The sequence below is a fragment of the Bradysia coprophila genome, unplaced genomic scaffold (assembly GCF_014529535.1).
Source record: "Bradysia coprophila strain Holo2 unplaced genomic scaffold, BU_Bcop_v1 contig_94, whole genome shotgun sequence".
Taxonomy (NCBI): domain Eukaryota; kingdom Metazoa; phylum Arthropoda; class Insecta; order Diptera; family Sciaridae; genus Bradysia; species Bradysia coprophila.
In genome coordinates, this window is record NW_023504022.1 from 4,882,341 (window position 1) to 4,905,874 (window position 23,534).

A 23,534-nucleotide genomic window follows, 5' to 3' on the forward strand; every position below is an offset into this window, starting at 1 on the left:
GATAAAACAATATTGTTGTGTGTATAGTAAACCGAATAGGCACACCTTTTCCGGCAACATTTTATGTTACTCATAAATTGCATTTCATTAATATTTTGTTCTTAATAATTTCGTATAATTCGAACTAGGAACTCTATGACATGCCAGCTAAAAAGTGGAACGAAGAGAACGCAACAAAAAATCGTCGATCGATATAACAGAACTTATTTAGTTGTCTCATTACTTATTTGGTCACACGTAAGCCGTAATTTATCTGTAAGTACTCAATAACCTTTCAGTTTAATTATGATTAGTGTCGCTAAAAATCGTTCCCTGAGCTACCTCTGATCACGTTACCCACTTATCATTCTTAAGATGATCGTATAATCGCGGAATGTACACACAAACACACCTGTGTCCGGAATTCACCTACCAAATGACTGTGAAGAAAATATATTCTTTTAGTACGATGATCAGCTGAATGATTTCGTGTTGCTGCGACAACAACAATCTCGACTAATTTCGAATGTATTTAAATTCCATTCCGTATTGTTTGCCCCTGCAATCTGCACATTAATGCTATAAGAGCAGCCATTCATTCGAACATACAAATTTTTCGTCAATATTTTGTTTGTGAAAAAGATCGCTTCGGTTTTATTGTAATATTTTCAATAGTACGTGATCATTGACCACGAATTATGGTAGTCACGAGCATTGGACATATGAATTGCACAATACACCTTATTGATGTGTAAAGCCTAAATGTGTTCGATGGTAAATAAAATGAAGACGATTCGATATCTTGTTAGCAACATTGAGATATACCAAACCGTGGAATTGGTTATAACTGGTTGTAGGTTGAAGGTAGCCAACAGAATATATGACAATCGGTATGAAATGGGTTGTAAACGATTTTAATGGAAATTGCACTTTTTGTGCATAGTTTACCGATCCGAGGCGTAGCTATAGTAGATTACTATACCAGGAAAGTAATTTGATATCTCGTATCCAGATAAGTAAAAGTATCCGAGGGCTTCAGTCCGAGGTACTTTCACTCATCGTGATACGAGTTATCAAATTCCCGTGTTCAGTGTGCTATTTAACTTTACGAGCGAGGTAACACGTTTTTGAGAAGGATCTGTTTCCTAGATTTTCCCTCATTTTAGCTAGGAAAATGTGGGAAATTTCAAGAAAATATAGAAAATTTTTCTTTAGTGAAAAGTTAACAGACCTTTCATAGTTTATCAAAACGACGCATAACGATGTCTTTAGGCAACGATGTATAGAAAATTCATGAAATTCATGAAATTCGGTCAAAATTTACTCGAGATATTGACAAAATACTCCACGTTCACTGTACGGCCGAGTAGCCAGATAAGAGCTCACTCCAAGAGACCTAGCTCACGCTCCGGAGAACATATCTTCAAAAACTTTTTTTTTACCTGATTGGTACGGTCAATACCTATCTAATAAAGCTAAAACAGACGAAATATGTTCAAATGTGGCCGACCTACAAGCAAAAACTGCTTGCCGCCCTGTGCCTGTTCCACACCAAGGGGTCTAACTCACGCGTCGGCCGTCCGATTTCCATAAACTTTTTTTTTGTCGATCGGTATTGTAAATACCTTTTATTTGACGTATCACTTACAAGTTTAACGTTTAAATGTCCGGAGATATCTTCGAAAAACCGTAAAGCACTTATTGGGCCACAGCTCGGGAGGGGTCGATCCGAAATCACTCATCTTCGAACTTAGCCTGTCTTTTGACATTAACAAACGGAAAAAAAAAGAATTTTCAAAATCGGATGCGTTTTACTCAAGTTATCGTGCAGACAGACAGACGGACAGACGGACATTTTTTTTTCACTGATTTGGCATCTCTAGACAACCACAATAGGTTTCCCCTTACTCAGGGAGTCCAATTCGACGTGTTACAAACGTATGCGTAAACCTATAAGACCCCAGTACTTCGTACGGGTCTAAACACCCCATGCGTCCACTTTTAAAATTCCATTCGAAGCTACGATCACTATTTCCGCTGAGACTGTGTTGTTTCCCTCCATATTCTGACAAATGGAATTCGAAACATGAAAAAACTATCAATTTTTACACCTGCCAGAAAAAATCGTCCCGATAATATGGTGTTTAATGCTCAAACGAATTACAAGTAAATTACACGCCACATTACAGGTGTGTGGGCATTTTTAACACGATGATTAAAATATTTAATTCATTTTTCTATCTCAACTCATCGTTTCAGTACAGTGTCTCTGTGTGATTTATTCGATGTCTGTAGATTAATTCTTTAACATAAAACATTTCAAGATTCGATTTTTTTAAAATACAAATTGAAAATCAATTCATTGAGAAGGTAGACAACATGTCGGTAATGATATGATAGATGATTGAGTTGTTAAAGGAAACGATACTCAGTACACGAAATTCATTAAGGCATTATCTCTCTGAAAATCCAAAATGATAACGAAGACTTTGATAATCTTTTCGGTACTAGGTCCCACGTTATGGGTGTGCCAGGTACTTTGAATGATGAACTTATTAAAAGACCTTGAAACATTCTTTTATTTTTACCTCAAAGCTCCATTTCCTAAATTAAGACCAAAAGGTTCATTAACCTGAACGCGTCGGAAACAATAAAATCATAGGCCTAGGCAATGAGATAATTCCACAGGAAGTGGACAAAAGTGGGAAGCATCCAAAAATACTTGGTATTTTCACCCATCTTGTAAAACAGAAAATTGATGCGATGTGTCAACTGATGTCTGATGGTTTGAAATACAAAAGCTTAAATTGATTCAGCCAAGATGTGGGCCCTAGAAATATTTTGGTCTGCGTTGTTTCTTTTACATCTCAATAGGTACCTATGAGCATGAGTTATAAAACTTAAAAGGTGCTATTAGTCAGACATGGTTACAGGTATGATATGTACATTGTACGTAACGAATTGCCTCCTTTAGTTATGACCCATCAAGAATTCAGGGAAATACTTTTTCAGGAATAACTCCTAGAACAGTAGAAGATTTCGTTCACCTTTGAGCCAGATCTAATGAATGTACTACTTCAAATAAAGGAAACAAACATTTTGCGAATTACTCCCAGATCATCCGGTCGATATTGACCACTAAATCAGTAAAAAAAATCCTCCGAAAACCATTGGAAAACGACAGAAAAGTAGAGCACTGCGCCGTTCAGCCGATGGACAGTTGGCGGCTAAAACGTAGCCGACACCCTTCGGCGGCCGGCTAGTATGATATTTATGGCGGCTAGCTGGCTCAGCCGGCTGAATAACAAAATTTAAAGATTGTCCTGAAATTTCGACGACATGAGTATCGGCGACTTCCTGAAGAAACGGCGAGTAGTCGCCGTTTCTTCAAGAAGTCGCTGTTTCTTCAGGAAGTCACCGTTTCTTCAGGAACTCGCCGTTTCTTCTCGTCGTTTCTTCAGAAAGTCACAGTTTCTTCAGGATGTCGCCGTTTTATGTAAAAAGCGCTGACTTTCTGTGAAAACGATGACTTCCTGAAGAAACAACGAGAAGAAACGGTGAATTCATAAGAAATAACAAGTTCCTGAAGAAACGGCGACGGAAGGTTCTAATTGTTTTTTCAGTAACTCACCATTTCTTCTCATCGTTTCTTCGGGAAGTCAACGTTTCTTCATAAGGCCAAAAACCAAATTCTATCGTCTCTATATATAAAGTAGAAATTCTATCGTCTTTATACAGAAAGTCGATAATAAGCGATTTGGCGGTATCTTTTTGGCAGTAACTTTTTGGTTGTTGAATAGTCTTGCTGTAATAATCTTTCTGTATTGAATACCAACCATAAGGAAGTAATCCCTTTACGAATTTTCATTGTACATAAACAGCGTTTTAACACGCCGAGCGATCCGGCCCATTGCCCCGGAGCGAAGCGGAGGGCCGCAATGCGAGCCGGGCGCCGGAACGGTGTCGGTAACTTAGGAGTTAATTTTTTTTCTCTCGCATCGTGTCATAATTAGTCACATAAAAGTGTTTTAAGACACCGAGCGATATGTTTCTGTGTTGTACTTGAGTTTTTTGATTTCTCCATATAAAAATGTTTGTAAAATTAAGAAAAAGGCAGTAAAGCACAAAACAGAAAATGTGTCGGTTTTCAAAATTCAGAGCGTGTATATATAAAAAATGACACAGACTATTTATGACACGATGCGAGAAAAAAAAAATTAACTCCTAAGTTACCGACACCGTTCCGGCGCCCGTCTCGCATTGCTGCCCTCCGCTTCGCTCCGGGGCAATGGGCCGGATCGCTCGGCGTGTTAAAACGCTTTTTATGTGCAATGAATTACACAGACTATTTATGACACGATGCGAGAGAAAAAAAATTAACTCCTAAGTTACCAACACCGTTCCGGCGCCCGGCTCGCATTGCGGCCCTCCGCTTCGCTCCGGGGCAATGGGCCGGCTCGCTCGGCGTATTAAAACGCTTCTTATGTGCAATGAAAATTGGTTTTCATGTTGTAAAAAGATGAATTCTGTAGTGATGAACTAAACTCCTTTACGTTACATTTCGTACAAGGATGAATTCCATAGGAACCAACAAAACGCCTTTACGGCGAGACGAAAATTAGAGTTGATTTGGGATCTCAATGTCAGCTGAATTAGTAATCTTGAGTTGAGATTGTCAACTGAAGAATTTCTTGAAATCGAAATTTCATCTCAAATCAAGAATAAGCCACTGTACGTAGATTTTATTCATTTGAAATAAAATACAAAGCTTTTTATTTTATTTGTTTTAGTTGCTTGCAATCAGAGCGTTGCTTCTGAAAGTCGTTGTTTCTTCTCGTCGTTTCTTCAGGAAGTCGACGGTTTCGAAGAAACGGTGACTTTCTGAAAAAATGGTGACATGTAATGACGACTCTTCAGATTTTCTGATGAAACGGTGAGAAGAAACGGCGACTATAGTGGCCGGTTCTTCTCGTCGTTTCTTCAGGAAGTCACCATTTCTTCTCGTTGTTTTTTGAGTAAGTCACCGTTTCTTCAGGATGTCACCGATACTCATGTCGTCGAAATTTCAGGACAATAATTTAAAGTTTAAATAAATAAATAAATATTCGGAATTTTTGGTAGGCACGCGATCGCCAGCTGAAATGAAATTAGTCTAGGTCCTCTTTTGTTAAACACATTTTGTGTGGAATCATTTGGAATCCACAATGAGTCCCAAATCAAAATACCTGACGATATTCACTTTTGTTCTTCTGTATTGTTACAATCGAATCAAATCTCATAGAAGTACGCAAGTCAGAAGTCAGTTACAGAGATATTTGTTTCATATGAATTAGGCGAAACCGCTTCTATTCAAAAATCGAATCAAACATTCAACAAAGGCTTTAACTGTTTAAGCTGATCTCACTAGTACTACAACTGCAACACGCGCACGTTTTACCATTTCACATGTAGTACATTCATGACTTTATTGTACTGCCCTCTACCAGTCGACAGGTGCGTACACAATTTTGTAAGTCAACGAAAAAAATTGCTGCAAAATTCTCCCAAACTGTATTAAAACCAAAACTTTCGCAAGCCATCTTCCGCCGCCGATTTTTAACACGGCTGAGGCGGCTGAGAGGGGTAACGGCGGCGGTTCCGGCTGATGTGCTTTTTTGGCGGCAGCCTCGGCGTGGCTGAACGGCGCAGTGCTCTACAGAAAAGTCTGTGAAAATCCTCAGAGAATTGACTTTTCGAAAATTCTTCGTCACCAAAATTTACAAGTATCTACCACTCGAGCAAGCGTAACAAATAGTAACAGAAAGCGGTATTTCGACAGTCTTGGATTTTATTTAGCTAATCAGCCGCAGACGAGTTAATGATGGAACTTTAAACCTCTGATTTGTAACTTTATATAGAAAATGATTATAAAATGAACATCATCGAAGAAACGGTCACTAAATTGTGTAATGGATACAGAGGAAAAATTAAATTGCTTCAACGAACATCATTTTAGGGTATTTTATTTACTCGATTCTTCTTGTCTTCCTAAACGTTTTACCGCATTTCCTGTATATTTCAACAAAAAATCATTCGGGTCTTGCTTTGTAGTATTTCTTTAGCTGGTACTTACCAACTACAGTGCATAATACTCCGATGAATTTTATAGCTGCGTGGAAGATGACTTTTTAAAACTATTGTGTTTTAATGATAAAATCCACCTTGATGGACTTGATGTAGGACTATGTTGGCTGTAGTCGTTTTCTTCTCTCTCTTTTTTTTGTAAACCAAACGGACATCCATAACACAAATAACCGGAACGAAGTAATTTCAACTTTTTTTTTTAAATTTAAATTCAACATTGAACCGAATTGTTAACATTATACATTGTTCGGTTCAAATGTATGGAGAGGAAAAAAAACGCGATATACACCTGTTGATGTGACTGTTGTATTTTCCTATGTTACATTAAATATTCAACAATTAAATGGTTTGCTGTTGATTAATTTGAAAAACCCGGGGAAATTTTAGGTGAGAGGGTAAAACATAGTTTGACGATGCACTTTTTTATTATTACATCCAGTCCAGTAAACGATAATAAAATTCGTTTAAATGGTAGACGTTTTTACAGGAAACAAAAAGTGAAATCAGCATTGCAATGCACACGGACGACGAAGTATATTATTGGTATAATTCAAGGCTGTTACTTTGGTTCGTCGTCATCGCTAAAGTTATTTAAATTGAAATGGTTTCGCTATTTTATACACATAATATTTGGTGGACTACACATTCAACATATGGCAGCGGTTATTAAACAACATTTTCCACTCGCATTGTATAATGTCTCAGATCTCATTATGCAAAAATAAAAGACATTCATTACGGTAAGCAATAAAGTTGAATTATTTACATAAAGTTCAACCCCCTTACCCTTATAAAATAAAAATAATTTCTCACCAGTTTTCCATGGACATATGAGTGGGAAAGTTTGTATTTACGCATAAATTGAGAATTTATTTTTGTTATTTATGCTGAACTACGACTGGTATCCTATCCGTTATTGGCATAAATGTATTTAATTCTACTCAACAATACATGAACGTTTAAAAAGAAGTCCGAAATGTTGTCAATAAAAAGTGCGAGCCCGGGTTATTTCCGATAATTTTCCAAAATACACTTACGACTCACGGACCTTGAATTCTACTACTTCACATTATTCATCAGTGGATTGGTTCTTAGTACTGGTCGTTCATATGCAAAATTTGCGAGCATAATCATATTAAGACATTTTTGTGAATAAGACAGGGCCGTCATTTGTTATCGACAAACAACGACTGTTCGTGGTTTGAATTCAGCTCTCAAGTACAACAGGTGTCCAGAGACTTGTACTGTCCTACTTAATAAATGCAGAATTTGGTTCGCTTTGTCAGTAAGCATAGGTCGTGCTGTAAAAACGATTTTTGACAAGCCGAAAACGAACGAGAGTATCCATAGAGCCATATCCTAAACGTTTTTGCATACATTTTGTCAACAATAATTTTTTGGTTATGGCTACATGTATGACGTTTGGACAGCTCAAACCACCTTGGAACGGCCCCTTACCGTCCGGTTTTCTTCCTTTTTCCAAGAATTTTATAGTTAGGGCTAGTATTCTACACTAAACAAACAAATTAACTGAAATATATCACGAAATGTGACCTGTCCCGCAGCGTGCAATAGTTATTTGTTCAAGGAGGGAAGAAAGGTTGGAAATTGCATTTCTGAGGGCCACACTTTACCTGAGAAAATGTAATTACCAACTTTTTTTCCCGCGTTAAACAACGGTTTTCACAACAAAGGCTTCCGAAGTTCGGAGGGGAGAAAATGACTATTTTCTCGCGAGCTTTGTGAAAATATGTTTTAGTCGATTTCTCCCCTCCCCTCAAGTTCGGGAGCGTTTGTTGAAAAAAAACGATGCGTTTACCTCGGGGAATAACTTGGAAATTCCATTTTATCGAGTGACCTCTTGCGTTCGGCTACGTAATAATCACAAAGAAAACCCTCAAAGCGAAATTTCCATCGGTGAACAATTAACCTGTCTAGGACGTTAGTAAGTACACATAACGTCCTCAATGACTCTTGTCGTACGTAGAACAACAAGACTGAAAATTTACAGTAACGCACAACTGTTCAAAAGCGAAAAAAAAATGTATTTCAACAAAAACAAACGATTGTACTCAATCAAATTAAACCAGAAATGTGTAACAAAACAAAAACCGAAAAATTCATCGGTGTTAATTTTTTGAATTGCCATGTCGGTACTGTTCGATTTCTTCTCAATAACGTCTATATAACACATATACACGTCTTATATGATAATGCAGACAGAACAAAATGTGTTTTTTTATGCGTCCGAAAAAAATTTCTTGTTTTATTATTTTCTTATTATGTTGATCCACGTACAATCAATTGGTATGTATCGACTACCATATCCCAAGACAAAACAGAACATCCGAGTGAAATGTACAATCGAAATTGCTTATTTCATGGGAACATCTTGGTGTATTGAAAATCGATTGAAACGATCAAAAACTTAAACAATTTTTGTGAATTGTGTACTGTAATACTCATTCATTTCTAGACAAATCAAATTTAAAGCATTACGAAAACAGAAATAAAAAAAAAAAATTATTTCCATATCCGTTGTGGCTTCTATTGGATGTGGTGAATACCGATCTCTATGATCTCATTTTTTTCGATTTTTTTTTGTAATTAAATTCAATGTTCATGAAATCAATTGAAATTGCGTTTTTCTTATGATATAGGTACGCTCAAAGTGTACGTAAAAAAGAGTAACGTACAAAGATTTAACTCCAAATCGATTTTAATTATAACTTTTTCTGCTTTTATTTATTAAACGGCGTTCAATGCGTTGAATGAGTCGAAATTACGAATTTCATTTCGATTTGGCCTAGAAAAGAAATGTAATTTGTTTGGAGGAGACAATTAAACGCTTTAACCGTTTTGAAAGTGTATCCTTTTCGATTAATGTTAATTACAAAAATGCAAAAATTGTCTGATCAAAACCATTCGATTATTACAAGAATTCTTGAAGCATTCAAAATGGTAAATGAATCGTTATTTACATACTGCTACCTCTTTTGTTTGCTAGTGCTGGATAGAATATTAGATTACGTTGGATGATGCGAAAGTAATTCATTACACAAGGACACCTTCGCCTTCGGCTCGGATATGCAAACTCTACACTTGTCTCGAAAACAGTTACCGAAGCTTGTTGCTCAAAAACGTAGTCGAGAGTTTGCTCGTATCACAAAATTGTGTCCTTGTGTAATGAATTACGCTGCAGCATCCAAAATATTCTGGTTTATTGCCTGCTCATGCGAAAATTGACTATTACACAGCTGTTCCACGAATTTCGTATGTTCGAACTCAAAGAATAGTAGGTTACAGTGCACCCTGCGAAAATGATTCATTACGTGGGGGAACAATTTTGAGATACGAGCAACTCACAAGTGTGTGTTTAAGCGCCAAGGTTTGAAAACTGTTATTTTGACAAGGGTAGAGTTTGCACATCCGAGCCGAAGGCGAGGTATGTAACTACCCGCGTCAAAATAACAGTTTTCAAACCGAGGCGCTTAAACACACACGCGTGAGTTGCGAGTTTCAAAATTGTTCCACCATGTAATGAATCATTGCAGCAGGATGCACTGTATTCTATTTTATTGCTTGCCCATGCGAAAATTGTTTCTTACATATCAATTTCTATAAATAGCAACAAAAGTTGATTTAAATACAACCATCTCTGTAGACAAAATCAACAAAACAAATAGAAATTTTTTCGGCACTATAAAACCAGTACACAGCCGAAATCGGCTCATACTTCTTGATAAAATATCCCGAAAATATTGGTATTGGTACAGCAGTACCAACCGTACCGAAAGTGATCGCAGGTGCCATGTTGTCATTGAATTGTTATTCCGTTCCATGATAATACATTCTAAGCAATGATTTTGTTGTCTTTGTTATTTAGACGAAAAATTTTGCAGTGAAGTGAAATGAATTGTGTCTAAAATTAATCAATGTGTTTCGAATTTAAGTGAAAAATACGCAACTAAAAGTGCTCGCTATGTGTGTTCATAACAAACATTGAAATTATTGCTAGAACAAATATGGCTGACGCTTTCAGTTTTGTGATTTTTCTTTTTAAGAATTGAAATTCTTTTGCCACACTGAACTCTCGCCACTGCAAAATAATTGTCCAAAAACACAAAACATCAATAATTATTCTTGTTTTCATGTCAAAAAGCATAAAATATTTCAGATGACGCATTCACTTTCATATGGCTGCACCCCACGAAAACTGATTTTACATGAATGACTCGAGCACCCCGCGAAAATATAGATTCCCTGACGAAAGTGTCACGCAAATATCCCTAAGGGAATCGACCATTTTCGTGGGGCCCAAATTGATATGTATGAATCAATTTTCGCATGTGGCAAGCAACAAACAACTTTCCTTCATATAATGACTTGATCGAATTTTCTTTATTAATTTATTTCGGATTTCAATAGTTAAATTTTGCAGTGATTATTAGGGCGTATCGAATTTTGAGAATTTTAAGGGTCGCGATAGCCTGTGTGCGGAAAACGTAGATCATAGAGAAAACTAAGTCCAGGCATATGGTTGATGGATCCGAAGGTGCCCGGGAAGAAGTCCCCCCGGACGACTTTAACTTTCAAATAGTCATAACTCGGAAAGTTGAGAGTATTTTTGAAAACAATGTTCTAGCAGGATGTAGAGCGTTAAAAACTCTACAAAACTGCCAAAGAAACCGATGGTCCAAAAGGTGTGTCTGTCGAGGTTTTCTAACATCGAAAGTTCGACATTTTGGTTTTTGACTTTTATTTCCTGAGAGACAAATTATTAACTTTAGCTCTTGGCATGAGGTTGTAGAGGAGGTCGAGTACTACCAGTACACTAGGCATTGTCCCGGTCGGCGATCCATCCGAAACCACTTTTTCAACATTAATGAATGAACTTTTTAAGTGTACCCACGTCGCCCACGAAGCCAGTGCACACAATGTAACCGGTGTTGCTGAGTCGAGGTAACCTTGGCCAGTAAGTGCACATAATATTCCATAACAGTAGCTGAACTCTTTTACAAAATATTTGGGATCTCGATGTAGCACATTATATTGACACGGTATACCACGAAGTTCAACCTTTTGTAAAAATATCGAAAAATGTGTATTTGCAACGAAATCGACTTCTTACTACTGTTCGTGGGTCAAATAACTAATTAAAACGATTATTTGTTGTTTTTCTCACAAATTTCACTTTCTCAGATTTTGTAGTACAAAATGTGCTACACCGAATTCTTAAATATTTTGTAAAAGAGTTCAGCTACTGTTATGGAATATTATGTGCACTTACTGGCCAAGGTTACCTCGACTCAGCAACACCGGTTACATTGTCTGCACTGGCTTCGTGGGCGACGTGGGTACACTTAAAAAGTCCATTCAAAAATGTTGAAAAAGTGGTTTCGGATGGATCGCCGACCGGGACAATGCCTAGTGTACTGGTAGTACTCGACCTCATCTACAAACTCATGCCAAAAGCTAAACTTAATAATTTGTCTCTCAGGAAATAAAAGTCAAAAACCAAAATGTCGAACTTTCGATGTTAGAAAACCTCGACAGACACACCTTTTGGACCATCGGTTTCTTTGGCAGTTTTGTAGAGTTTTTAACGCTCTACATCCTGCTAGAACATTGTTTTCAAAAATACTCTTAACTTTCCGAGTTATGACCATTTGAAAGTTAAAGTCGTCCGGTGGGACTTCTTCCCGGGCACCTTCGGATCCATCAACCATATGCCTGGACTTAGTTTTCAATGATCTACGTTTTCCGCACACAGGCTATCGCGACCCTTAAAATTCTCAAAATTCGATACGCCCTAGTGATTATTCTATCACTCAATAATCATATAACTATGAATGTTTAGAATAAAAAATTATGAAAAGTTCATCAACACCAAAAAACACCACATCCACCACATTTAAAAAAGATTGAAATGGCTCACACTTCGCTAAAAGGATATTTTATTTGAAATCAATCATATCATTACTGGACAAATTGAATACTGTCAGTCAGTTGATGTTAGCTTTTTTTTATGTCGCGTCGTTGTAGAATTTAGTTTCAATTTTTAGTGTTGTTAAAAACGTAACAAAAGATAAAATTGTGCTTTCGAATATTTTGTTTTTAATTTCAGTTTTGATATTTATCTTAGTGTAACTTAGTGAAATGATTAAATTGGTGAAATGATTTTACTTCCTTGAAACGCTTCAAGAAACATCGCGAATGATTTTTGTTGGTGTGTGTGGTCTGTGATTTTTTTTTTTTGGTTCTTATATTGATTTCAAAAATCAACGACGTTCCAAAATCATTTCTCAAATTCATAAATAAATATTTGTGTGGTGAAATGTTTGTTTTTCAATTTCCACTAAGAAATCCAACCATCAATGAATTACAAATTTTAGTTTTTCAGTAACAGTTCCATACTCGACGTAATTTTCATATTTCGGTTTACTAGGTGCAAAACGAAAAAAACGCGAAAATTTTCATTACTTGAAGCAACTTGAAGCAATTACAACTGTCAAAGTCGAATGAACCCAAAATGTGCCCTAGTGTAATAGATCATTTTCGCAGGGAGTATACAGCCGTGTAATAGTCAATTTTCGCATGGGGCAGGCAATAAAATCTATTACTTCATTCGTTTTAACATACATTGCACTATATAAGAACACGAAAGTAGGAGCTCATTGCATATTTTTGTCGATGTTATCGATATCAGATATCGTGAAGAGGTCACAGGTACCAGACCAAAATGTTTTTTCTTCCTCTTTGAATTACTTTTGTGACCTTTGCTGTGATATTTCTCCTTGTTAATTAATTTTAAGCGATTTTTTTTAGTTATCGCTGGTCTGTAGACCAACAGCACTTTTTTCAGTACTTCATTCTTTGCGCTATATCTTCAGGTGAAATATCTTTACTCTGGTAAATATCCATGAAATGTCATTGTAATGAAGTTGGTTGACAATTGAATAGAGCGCTAACATCAGTAATTTTATGACGAAATGTAATAGAAATCTATCATTTGAGCCTTAGTTTCCAAACAATGTTTCACTACAGGATGATCTAGCGTTCCTTCACAGAGCAACAGAAATGTATTCGATGATTGCGTTTTTATTGTTTATACACAAACGAGCCATCATCGCACTGAAAAACTAGCATTTTTAATAGGATGTCTAACTGAAAGGAAATAAGTATAAGAGCATCAACACAAAGTAAATGTTAATGTAGGGGTTGGAATGCGCGTCTGTTATTATTTTAAGCATTAATTCCATTGTTATTGTCTTACACGTTGCCCTCTCATCCTACACGATATCCATCTACAAATTACAAAACAATAAAACTACGTATGCCAACCAAGTTTTACTGTAACACACACAATTGTGTGTTTGAGTTCTTAAAATTCATTTTGCTTTTTAGTTCAGTCTTTTTTTCTTCTTTCCTTTCTACCATGATGGGGTCACTGAAGGAGAACCAAAATGGTCATGCTGTGACGGTTATCGGAAGGAAGTAACCAGGCCTTTAAGTTTATATAAATAATCTTCATTTTGAATGGGGTAAGAAAACGAGAATTTTGTCGTCCCTCATGGAAATGTTTTTATTTTATTATAAGTAATGTAGCGCTTGCTTGTTTCAAATTTGGACATAAGAACGATATTCGGGCAGACAACGCAACGCAGAGACTAGTATAGTGTACAGTTATCGTGAGGTTGCAATTGCAAATTTAATCTTCAGCGCTCAACGTTTATTTAAACATTTTAAAGACGACTTCTTTGGCCATTCAAAATGTTAATTTAATTTTGATTGTTTGTGTGGATCAGCTGAAAAACAACTGAAGCAAATTCGTGCTGAAATTTCACTGCCTCTAACTGTACAGTGTAAAAATGGCTAATGTTTGGGAATCAATTTGGCTTTCAAAACTTCCCGACCTAAAACAATGATTTTAAAACCCGGTCAAATTCTACAGACCTGAACCAGACCGAACTCGAGAATTTTTTTATAGGAAGAGAAAATTGAAATTCGACATGTTTTCTTATGTGGGAGTGGTTTGTAATTGATTCCCTCGTTGATTACACACAAAATTTGTGTAACAAATGAAAATCTAGATTTTTACTTATTTTCTCATTTCCCGTTTTAACAGTTCTTCAACCCAAAGTATATAAACACTGTAAGCAATGCAAATGTGTAGTTAGACATGGATCCCTACTTTCAGGTGAATTTAGTTTCGTTATGTCGCATACATATTGAATTCGTGTGCGTCAAGTTGCAGCTAGTGGTGAGGTGAATTCGATTTCATACAAACTTAGCAGGTGCCACAATTTTAAGAACAAGAAAATATGAAGATTGCAACATTACAAAAATGAATTCACCTGAAAGTCGGGATACGTAATTTCACTGATCCGCTGAGGGTTTTCATTACCTTCAGTGTTTATATACTTTGCTTCAACCCACCGTCGTCTTTATATCATATGCGGTAGTGGATTCTGTGGATTAGTTGATTGGCAATATGTGGTATCTAAGTAAAGGGAAGTAGAGTTTCTAAGCTAATTTCGGTTATTGTAAGTTCTGCAGTTGGAGTTTTTCATTATTATTGGAGAAAAACTGCCGATGAATATCAACCTGTTAAAGACGGCTGTCATCTTTGATCGACAACGATAGCAATAATAAACGACAAGCTCTGTCTGATGAGGTCTTATATAGCAAAAAGGCATGTTCAAAACAAATGAAGTAAAAGATTTTTGAAAACAATCTATAAAAATCTTCGATGGAATGAAGTAATAGATCAGATAGTGAACCTGTTAATATGCTTGCCGTTTGCGACAGATTAAGTCTCCACTAACAAAAATTCTTTGAAGTCGGTGAAGCCGACCCTGTTTCATTGCCGAAGCTTAAAGTTCTGCATCTGCCTATTTTTAACAGACGAGGTCATGTACATGTAAATCGATTTACATTCCATTTAAAATGCGCTAGAGTTGAAATTCCTGCAATACGAAATCACAAAAATAAAAAGAATCAAAGCCACTAACCAAGTGTGTGGCACATTTGTCGCTAAACACATGTACCGGCAAAACAATACAGGAACAACGAGTGGTACTCGATTTGAATAATACACTTTTAACTCGCTTTGCTCACGGTGATGCAAAGCGATGCCCAATGCCTTTCCATATACAAATATACATTGTTAATGCTATTATGCGCTGTGTCACTGTTACATAATCTGCATAATATTTATGCGAATCGTTTGTATAAAATATAATATCGATCATAACCGAAGCGCTATGTTATTATATCATGTAAACACATCCAATATATGCCCATGATCTTTAATGGTAAAAATGAACGAAACGAAACGAAAAAAAGAAAAATCTCCGGCTCATGCACTCTGAGGTGTGCATCTTTGTACGGTAGATTGTTGAATGGTTAAACGTTGATTTCATACGAAGATTTTTTTCCTTCTTCCTCTTCTTCTGTTCTGGTGCATTTTCTATAAAGAAATTTATTGTCTGGCATTTTCGCAGAGATTGCAAAAAATGTGCATATTTTCAATTGTTCCGTGTATGCATTATTTATAGAAATTATTATTATTACTACTATCTATCGAGAGAGCTGAAGGAATTCGCTTTTATTTGAAAAATAATGTTATTGGTCATCGGACTACCTGATGGAATCATGTAAATTTTCAAAGATTTTTGTTTGTTTGTTGTAACTATTCAAATAGTCAAAAAAAGAAAAAAAAAATGTTCAAACACCATACGGTCAACGCTAGCGATAATTCGACAATATACTCCGGATCAATTTTCCAGCTTGTAATATCATCAACTCGTTTTACCGTATTATACATGAGTAACTCACTAATCGAGCGAACACTCAAAATTGGCTCACACTTTCATACAGCAAATTCATGTTATTACTACCTGCACCGTAGCACATATTTAAAAAAAAATTGTTTAAATCGTAAAAATTGATCTGTGAAGGCGCACGCTTTTCCTCGGTTCGATCGTTCCGTTACAAATATTTTTTTTTCCATCGTATTATTATTGTAGAAGTTCATTTTCAATGGATTCAAATTCAAACACATAGAACCACACACATCTCTCACATTGACCAGGAGAATACATTTTTTTTTCGAAATAAATTTTTGCATGCTACTTGAACATTCGCTCAAGTGCAATGACTAAAATTAAATTTGTGTTGAATTTTGTGTGTGTTTTTCTCGACTTAAGCACCAGCGCTCCAATAAAAATTCATTGGCGTGTGGCATTATTTAGATGTGCGTCTCAGTTACGTGTGTGCACGGTAGAAGATGCTGAAATAAAACACAAGAACATCCTGGTTGAATGCTTGCGAACAAAGTGGCTGTACTGCCATTGATTCGCTCAGACTTTTTTATTATGATTTGCGGTACCGAACAAAGTCATGGACTGTGTAAGCACTTGAACTTGCACGGAAGCGACAGAAAAACGTTTGGTTTGAATATTCATATTGCTGAGGAGATCCAAATGTGCTCGATACTTTTCCAGGTGTAATTAGGTTTTTTCTTGATGATGGAATCGAATTCTAAAAACATCTTTGCAAACCATCTTGGCCAAAATTATGACATTCACCGATAAGACATTCGACCACTGTCATCTCGAACTGAGAGAATTATAAACAGGTCTTTCGACGTTTGCATCAATATGCAGTTCAAAAATAACATTTCTCATCGCAGGCCATGGCCATGGCTCCGCGAACATTATACCGATTTGCTCAAGAAAAAGTCTAGCGAATCATAGTTGAAATAAACTTCTCTTCTTCTTCTTCTTTTTCAGCCTGTTTCTATCCACTGCTGGATGTAGGCCTCTCCTACTTCTTTCCATTTCGTACGATCCATTGCCATTTGCTGCAAGTTTGTACCTGCAATATTCTTAATTCCGTTTGTCCATCTCTCTGGTGGTCTACCTATAGCTCGTCTTTTATATGGTCGCCAGTTCATGATAACTGTTGATGAAGTCAAGTCCGCAGTAGCCGAGATGAAAAACAAAAAGTCTCCCGGAGAAGATGGTGTTCCAGTGGAAGCCATTAAACTAGGTGGAGACTCCTTTGTTTAATCAATGTCTCCAATGGGAAGAAGTACCAGAAGCCTGGGAAAATGCGGTAATTACATTGCTGCATAAAAAAGGAGACATAACAAAGCTGGAAAATTACCGACCCATAAGCCTATTGTCAACGCTTATTGAGAAGTGTCGTGAATACAACATCGACATAGTCTTGCTATTCGTAGACTTCGAAAAAGCTTTCGATTCAGTGGAAACATGGTCGATATTGGACGCATTAGACGAATGTAGAATAGACTCAAGGTACTCCAACACAATTCGATATGTGTACAAAAATGCTACTTCATGTATAAAACTTCATAAGATCACGGAGAGATTCAGAATCGGCCGAGGTGTAAGGCAGGGTGACACCATTTCACCGAAATTATTCACGGCGATTCTGCAGAGTGTTTTTAGGAAGTTAAACTGGAGTAAAATGGGAATAAAGATAAATGGAGAGTACCTGAGCAATCTCCGCTTCGCTGATGACATTGTACCGATGGCAGCGAATCTAGGTCAGGCTCAGCTTATGCTACAACAGTTAAGTGAAGAGGCAAGCAAAGTTGGACTCAAGATGAACTTATCGAAAACAAAAGTCATGACCAACATCGAGGGCGATAGAGAAATCAAAATTGGTGACACTGCCATTGAACGAGTCGACAGCTACGTATATCTAGGACATAAACTGAAGTTAGGTCTGGACAACCAAACTGCAGAAATAAGACGTAGGATTGGTCTTGCATGGGCAGCGTTCGGAAAACTCAGACTAATTTTCAAAAGCAAAATGAATAATAGTCTGAAACGCAAAGTTTTCGACACTTGTGTCCTTCCAGTGCTCACTTATGGAGCGGAAACGTTAACTTTAACGAAAGCATCCGAAGATAAATTGAGAGTGACACAAAGAGCCATGGAACGGAGTATGCTTGGAATAACACTCAGAGACAGAATGACGAATCAATGGATTCGACAACAAACGTTGATGTCATGGAAAGAATAGCATCTCTGAAATGGAGCTGGGCGGGACATATTGCAAGAAAGACAGACGAACGTTGGACCAAAAAGATCATGAAATAAACTTCACCTTTCTCAAATTACAATCAAATTGCAGCAAAATCTTCTACTTCATAATTTTTAACGTTCAGTTTGCTTCGCATCAGCCACAACTAATTTCTTATTTTTGTCGTCGTTGTAGGTTGCTGAGGACAAGGCCATACATAAAAATATGAGGACTTGATTGCATACACAGCCTATTTGACTACAATTTATTTTTGGCTAGCTTCACTGACACAGTTTTTGTTTCCAGATACAAATTCAATCCCTCCTCTCCCAATTCACGTCCAATTCCCGACTCCTTATAACCGCCGAACGGCGCATTTATAAATGAAGCATTATAGCAATTCACCCACACCGAGCCGGCTTCGACAGCATTTACGAATGCAAAAGCAGTGTCGATATTCTTCGTCAACACACCAGCTGCCAGACCGTAATTTGTTCGATTGGCCCGCTCAATAACTTCTTCGATTGTCTTGAATTTAATGATGCATTGCACGGGTCCGAAAATCTCGTCTTTAGCTATGCGCATTTCGTCGGTGACATTGGAAAAAACGGTTGGCTCGACGAAGTATCCCTCAGTGCCTATTCGGTTACCTCCAATTTCCAATTTAGCACCGTCCGCTTTTCCGTAGTTGACGTAAGTTAAAATTTTGTTCAGCGATTCTTCGTCGATTTGTGGCCCCTGTACAGTGTCCGGCGCGAAAGGATTTCCAACCTTACGCTTTTTTGCTAACTCAACCGACCTCTTGACGAATTCGTCATAAATTCCTTCCTGAACGAACGTACGCGATCCTGCACAGCACACCTGTCCGTGATTGACGAAGATTGCATCTTGGGCCAGCGGAACAGCTTCATCAACTAAAAGATACCAACGATTTAAAACTACGCTTGTTCGCATTCAGCTTCTGTGACAAACTTACGATCCACGTCATCAAATATGACCAAAGGACTTTTTCCACCCAGTTCCAATGAAACTTTCTTCAGATTGGAATCTGCTGCATTTTTCATAATGATTTTCCCAACATCAGTCGAACCAGTAAACGCCACTTTTCTAACTCTGAGATGTGACACGATTGCTGCACCGGCAGTGGGTCCGAATCCATTAACAACATTTATGACACCATCAGGAAACCCGGCTTCCTTCGACAATGCAGCAATATACAATGCTGCCAACGGGGTCTGTTCAGCTGGCTTAGTGACGATTGTACATCCGGCTGCAAGTGCAGGTGCCCACTTAAATGCTAACATAATCACAGGGGCGTTCCATGGTAAAATAGCACCAACAACGCCGATTGGTTCTTTGCGGGTGTACGTGAAAAAGTTTCCATCGACTGGAATCGTTTTGCCGTAGTATTTATCGACAATTCCAGCGTAGAAGCGTAAGATTTGGGAGAATCTGTAATTTTCTCCTTTTGCCATGAAAAAACTCTTTCCATTTTCGAGAACAGTTAAATTGGCAATGTAGTCACTGTCACGATCCACCAAGGTGGCTAATTTATTTAGCAAATCTGCCCTAGCACTAGGATTCGTATTACGCCATTGGGAGCCACGAGCAAAAGCTTTGTCTGCAGCTTTAACGGCCAGGTCAACATCAGCTTTGTCGGCTTCAGATACATCTGCTACTTTCCTTTCATTTGCCGGGTTGTTAACAGCAAATGTTTTTCTGCTTACAGCATCGACAAATTCGTTATTGATGAAGAGCTGTTGAGAAATATGACCAATGGAACGTTATCGGTAAGTACAGAAATTCGTACAGATAATTAAAGTCATCAAAGCTTAAGAACATTTAAAAACAAAAAAGAAACTTTTGTAGGAATGACAAACTACTTAAGCTTATTGATGCTAGCTCATACCTTCGTGTATTTAATTTCTTGGTTGGGATTTGCCATTTTTTTCTCTTCACTTGAGTTGTTTAATTGTCGCGACTTCACAAACTAATGACTGAATTTAGAGGCCATGCTCGAATTAATACAGACATTTCGTATCAATGTCATTGTCATCATTATAAACCGAAAAGTGAATGAATTAATTGATAAAAATGCTGCTATCTACCTATTGGGTACTGATTGTAGTAAAAATTGCCTTTTCATATTTTTGAAGATAGAGCGTTTACGAAACACGTTCCATTTCACTGCACTGTATAGCATGTATGAGTCGCCGGTTTTCCAATTCTGCGCTCTGTAGGTATTGATACGGTACTCTAGTCCATCGATGAATTGGCTTGTAAGAAATGACTAAGGAGTTTTGCTTGACTTTACAAATAGTACACATTTCAAATCAGTTACCTATGTTACAGTGTGACAATGACTAATCATTGTTTCGCTAATTTTGAACTTTATCGCTAAAAGTGCCTAGCTTCGCTATCAGTTAACAGACATACACTTACTAAGCGGATAGTTTCTTCGTTTTATTTATGTTTGTAAACAGCGAGCTGTAACTATAGCTAAGCAAAGATAAAAATGTTAACCTCTTCTTGGTTACTTAAGCCAGAGTTGTTCGACCTAAATGTAAAAAATTTCACAAATTTTCTCGAATAACAAATTGTTCAACAGAAAATTAACAGGGAAGTCAAGAACTTTGATTGGTGGACAAGGTAAGGTCTTTTTTTCAGTTTATTATTGATAAAGGCTTCGTTACCACCAGATTTTGTTTTGAAACTAATTTCTAAGAAGTTGTTTTCCGGTGTCCATGGATAAGGATTTGTGAGTCTCATTTCTTTCACGTCCGACAAGAGTGAGCAGAGATTCTGCTGCAGAATATATTACTTTTCATGCTTCGGGCCGAAAATTATGGCAATTTTTTTCTCACTCCGTTCGGCCTTCAACTCGCGAAATTGCCTAAAATCAATCGTGCAAATGAGGTACTCAAATGACTATTTCACAACGCATGCGAGAAAATAGTCATTTTCTCCCCTTAGTCGTTCAAAAGTCTTTTTTGTCAAAAACGTTGTGTTTACCTCGGGAAAAAGTTAAAAATTTCATTTTCTCAGGTGACTTGTGGTTCTCGCTGCGCTCTGGCCACAAAAAACACCCTTGAAATGTAATTTCCAACTTTTTTCCCTAGTTGAACAATATATTACACACTTGTCACGAAGAAGTCGAGGCTTGCTGAGACTGATAGTGACAAGTGTGTACTCTATTTTATCACATAAGCGAAAACGAGACAACAGCATAGAACTGAAGTGTAATTTTTGAATTATTCTTCTAGTTAAGTAATTTTGACATCCGAACACCGCCCGTATGTGATAATAGTTTACATGACTAGGGATAAAAAGATGAAAAGTAGAGTTTTCGTGTGAATTTTAATGAGACGAAGCGTAGCCGAGGTCAATCAACACACGAAAACGAGGCTTTTCATTTTTATCCCGAGTTATCCCGAATGAATTTTACATGCCTTTGTGTGCTAAGACTGACATTATGCATCAGCTCGAAGAGGAACTTTTGGTTTATCTTTTCATCGACACATAAAAAATAATGTTCACCTGTGCGCCTTCGGGCTACTAGGATCACAATCACCATATCGTCAAAATAAACATTTGGGCACAGGTGCATTTATTACATGCTAAGGGCGTCGAAAGTAGTCGAACACGACGTATACAGCATGTAAATAACTATTTAATGTGAATTCGTTTTTCTACCTTGTTGAGTACTGACTATTTTTCTGTTCACTGAGCTAAGATTCTTCTAAATCAAATGCGATCGCTTTTGGTTCGCTTAAGCGTATAAATTTCTTCTTCCTTTTGATCCTTCAACAAGTTTTCTATTTTATACCACCCACTTATCGCTCGGGACCATGCACCGGACCAATGCTTGAAACAGATCTGAAAACTTTACATTGGGTTAGAGAATACGAATTGTACAAATGTAAAATGCCTCGAACCGATCAAGATACGCATTTATGTATTCCCCGTGAACATTTTCGCAAAATACTTTTTTTTACTATAAAAGTAACACCATCGATAAACAGAGCGAACAGAGAGCAAAACTCTTTGCATTGTGAAAATGCAGCAAATCGTGCCCGTATCGCTACTTCTCATGTAAACACATCTCGTATGCGCGGCTATAAAATATTTATTATTATTATTAAACAAATCAAAAAGGTGTGATATTTTGGGCCGATCCAGAGAACTTTTGAACTCATTGTATTTAACAGTATTACGGTTTGAATGTAAAATTGCCCGTGCATTTTGTACAACCATAAAGCATCAAAATAATCTACACATTGGGTTAATATCACGTCGGTGTGGTTTGAAAAATGAAAAATAAAAGTTCTTCTGCACCAACAAGTTCACGCTGAATCGGTCTCAGTTTTATATATAGTAATATATCAGATGTATGGTGCAATAATTCACAAATAATTTATTTCAGTACCATAATTTAAATGGTGTTGATTCTGGTCGATGAATTGCATGAAAAATGTGAGCAACGACAATACAATTAAATGAAATTTTTATTATTGAATCGAGGAAATTGTTGGTGCATTTAGTGAAAATAGAGGTAGTTTGGAATCGGATTGCCGTGGCTTGTTAGGAGTAATTTTTTGTCATTTAATAAATATGTGTCAAGATATTATGCCCGATTCGGGGGCACAAAACGTCGGACGGAGTATCAGTGTATTATTGAATCTTTTATAAACGTACGTTATACACGTACGTTATACACGTACGTTATACACGTACGTTATACACGTACGTTATACACGTACGTTATACACGTACGTTATACACGTACGTTATACACGTACGTTATACACGTACGTTATACACGTACGTTATACACGTACGTTATACACGTACGTTATACACGTACGTTATACACGTACGTTATACACGTACGTTATACACGTACGTTATACACGTACGTTATGTACGTATGTTATGTACGTACGTTATGTACGTATGTTATGTACTTTCTGCAACTGACCACTATGATCACTTTTGCTTACGTTGGTCCAATGTAATGTTTAGAATTTGTGCACAAGCGAAGTATTGCATGCAATTCTGTGGAAAATTTGAATTCTAACGACTAGTCCAAGCGCGTAAAGCTTCTCAAAATTAACTACCACAGTTTGTTCTTATCATTCATTTCATTCGAACATTCATAATGTTTCAAGAGTGAATAAAATCCGTCTCTCCAATACAAAATCCATAATATCAACACAGGAGTATCTAGCGAGTTTTAATAATAAAAAATTTATTTTGAAATGGCTACAGAGTATAATGTAAGGCAGATTTGGTCTGCTGATCACTTCGCGGATGTGACGTCAGATTTATACTCTTTTTTTATATAAAAATTTTCAACCAAACAAATACATTCACTC

General features: G+C 37.0%; 1 protein-coding gene across 1 annotated transcript; it reads right to left on the bottom strand.

Annotated features, from left to right (window-relative positions):
- Positions 1–18,403: 18,403 nt before the first annotated feature.
- Positions 18,404–20,174, bottom strand: LOC119085058 (aldehyde dehydrogenase X, mitochondrial-like). Its single transcript, XM_037195275.1, has 3 exons — positions 20,069–20,174; positions 19,136–19,916; positions 18,404–19,073 (listed from the first exon to the last, which is right to left on the bottom strand). Exons 1-3 carry the CDS (start codon positions 20,102–20,104, stop codon positions 18,418–18,420), a joined length of 1,473 nt encoding a protein of 490 aa, XP_037051170.1. The 5' UTR covers positions 20,105–20,174; the 3' UTR covers positions 18,404–18,417.
- Positions 20,175–23,534: the final 3,360 nt, after the last annotated feature.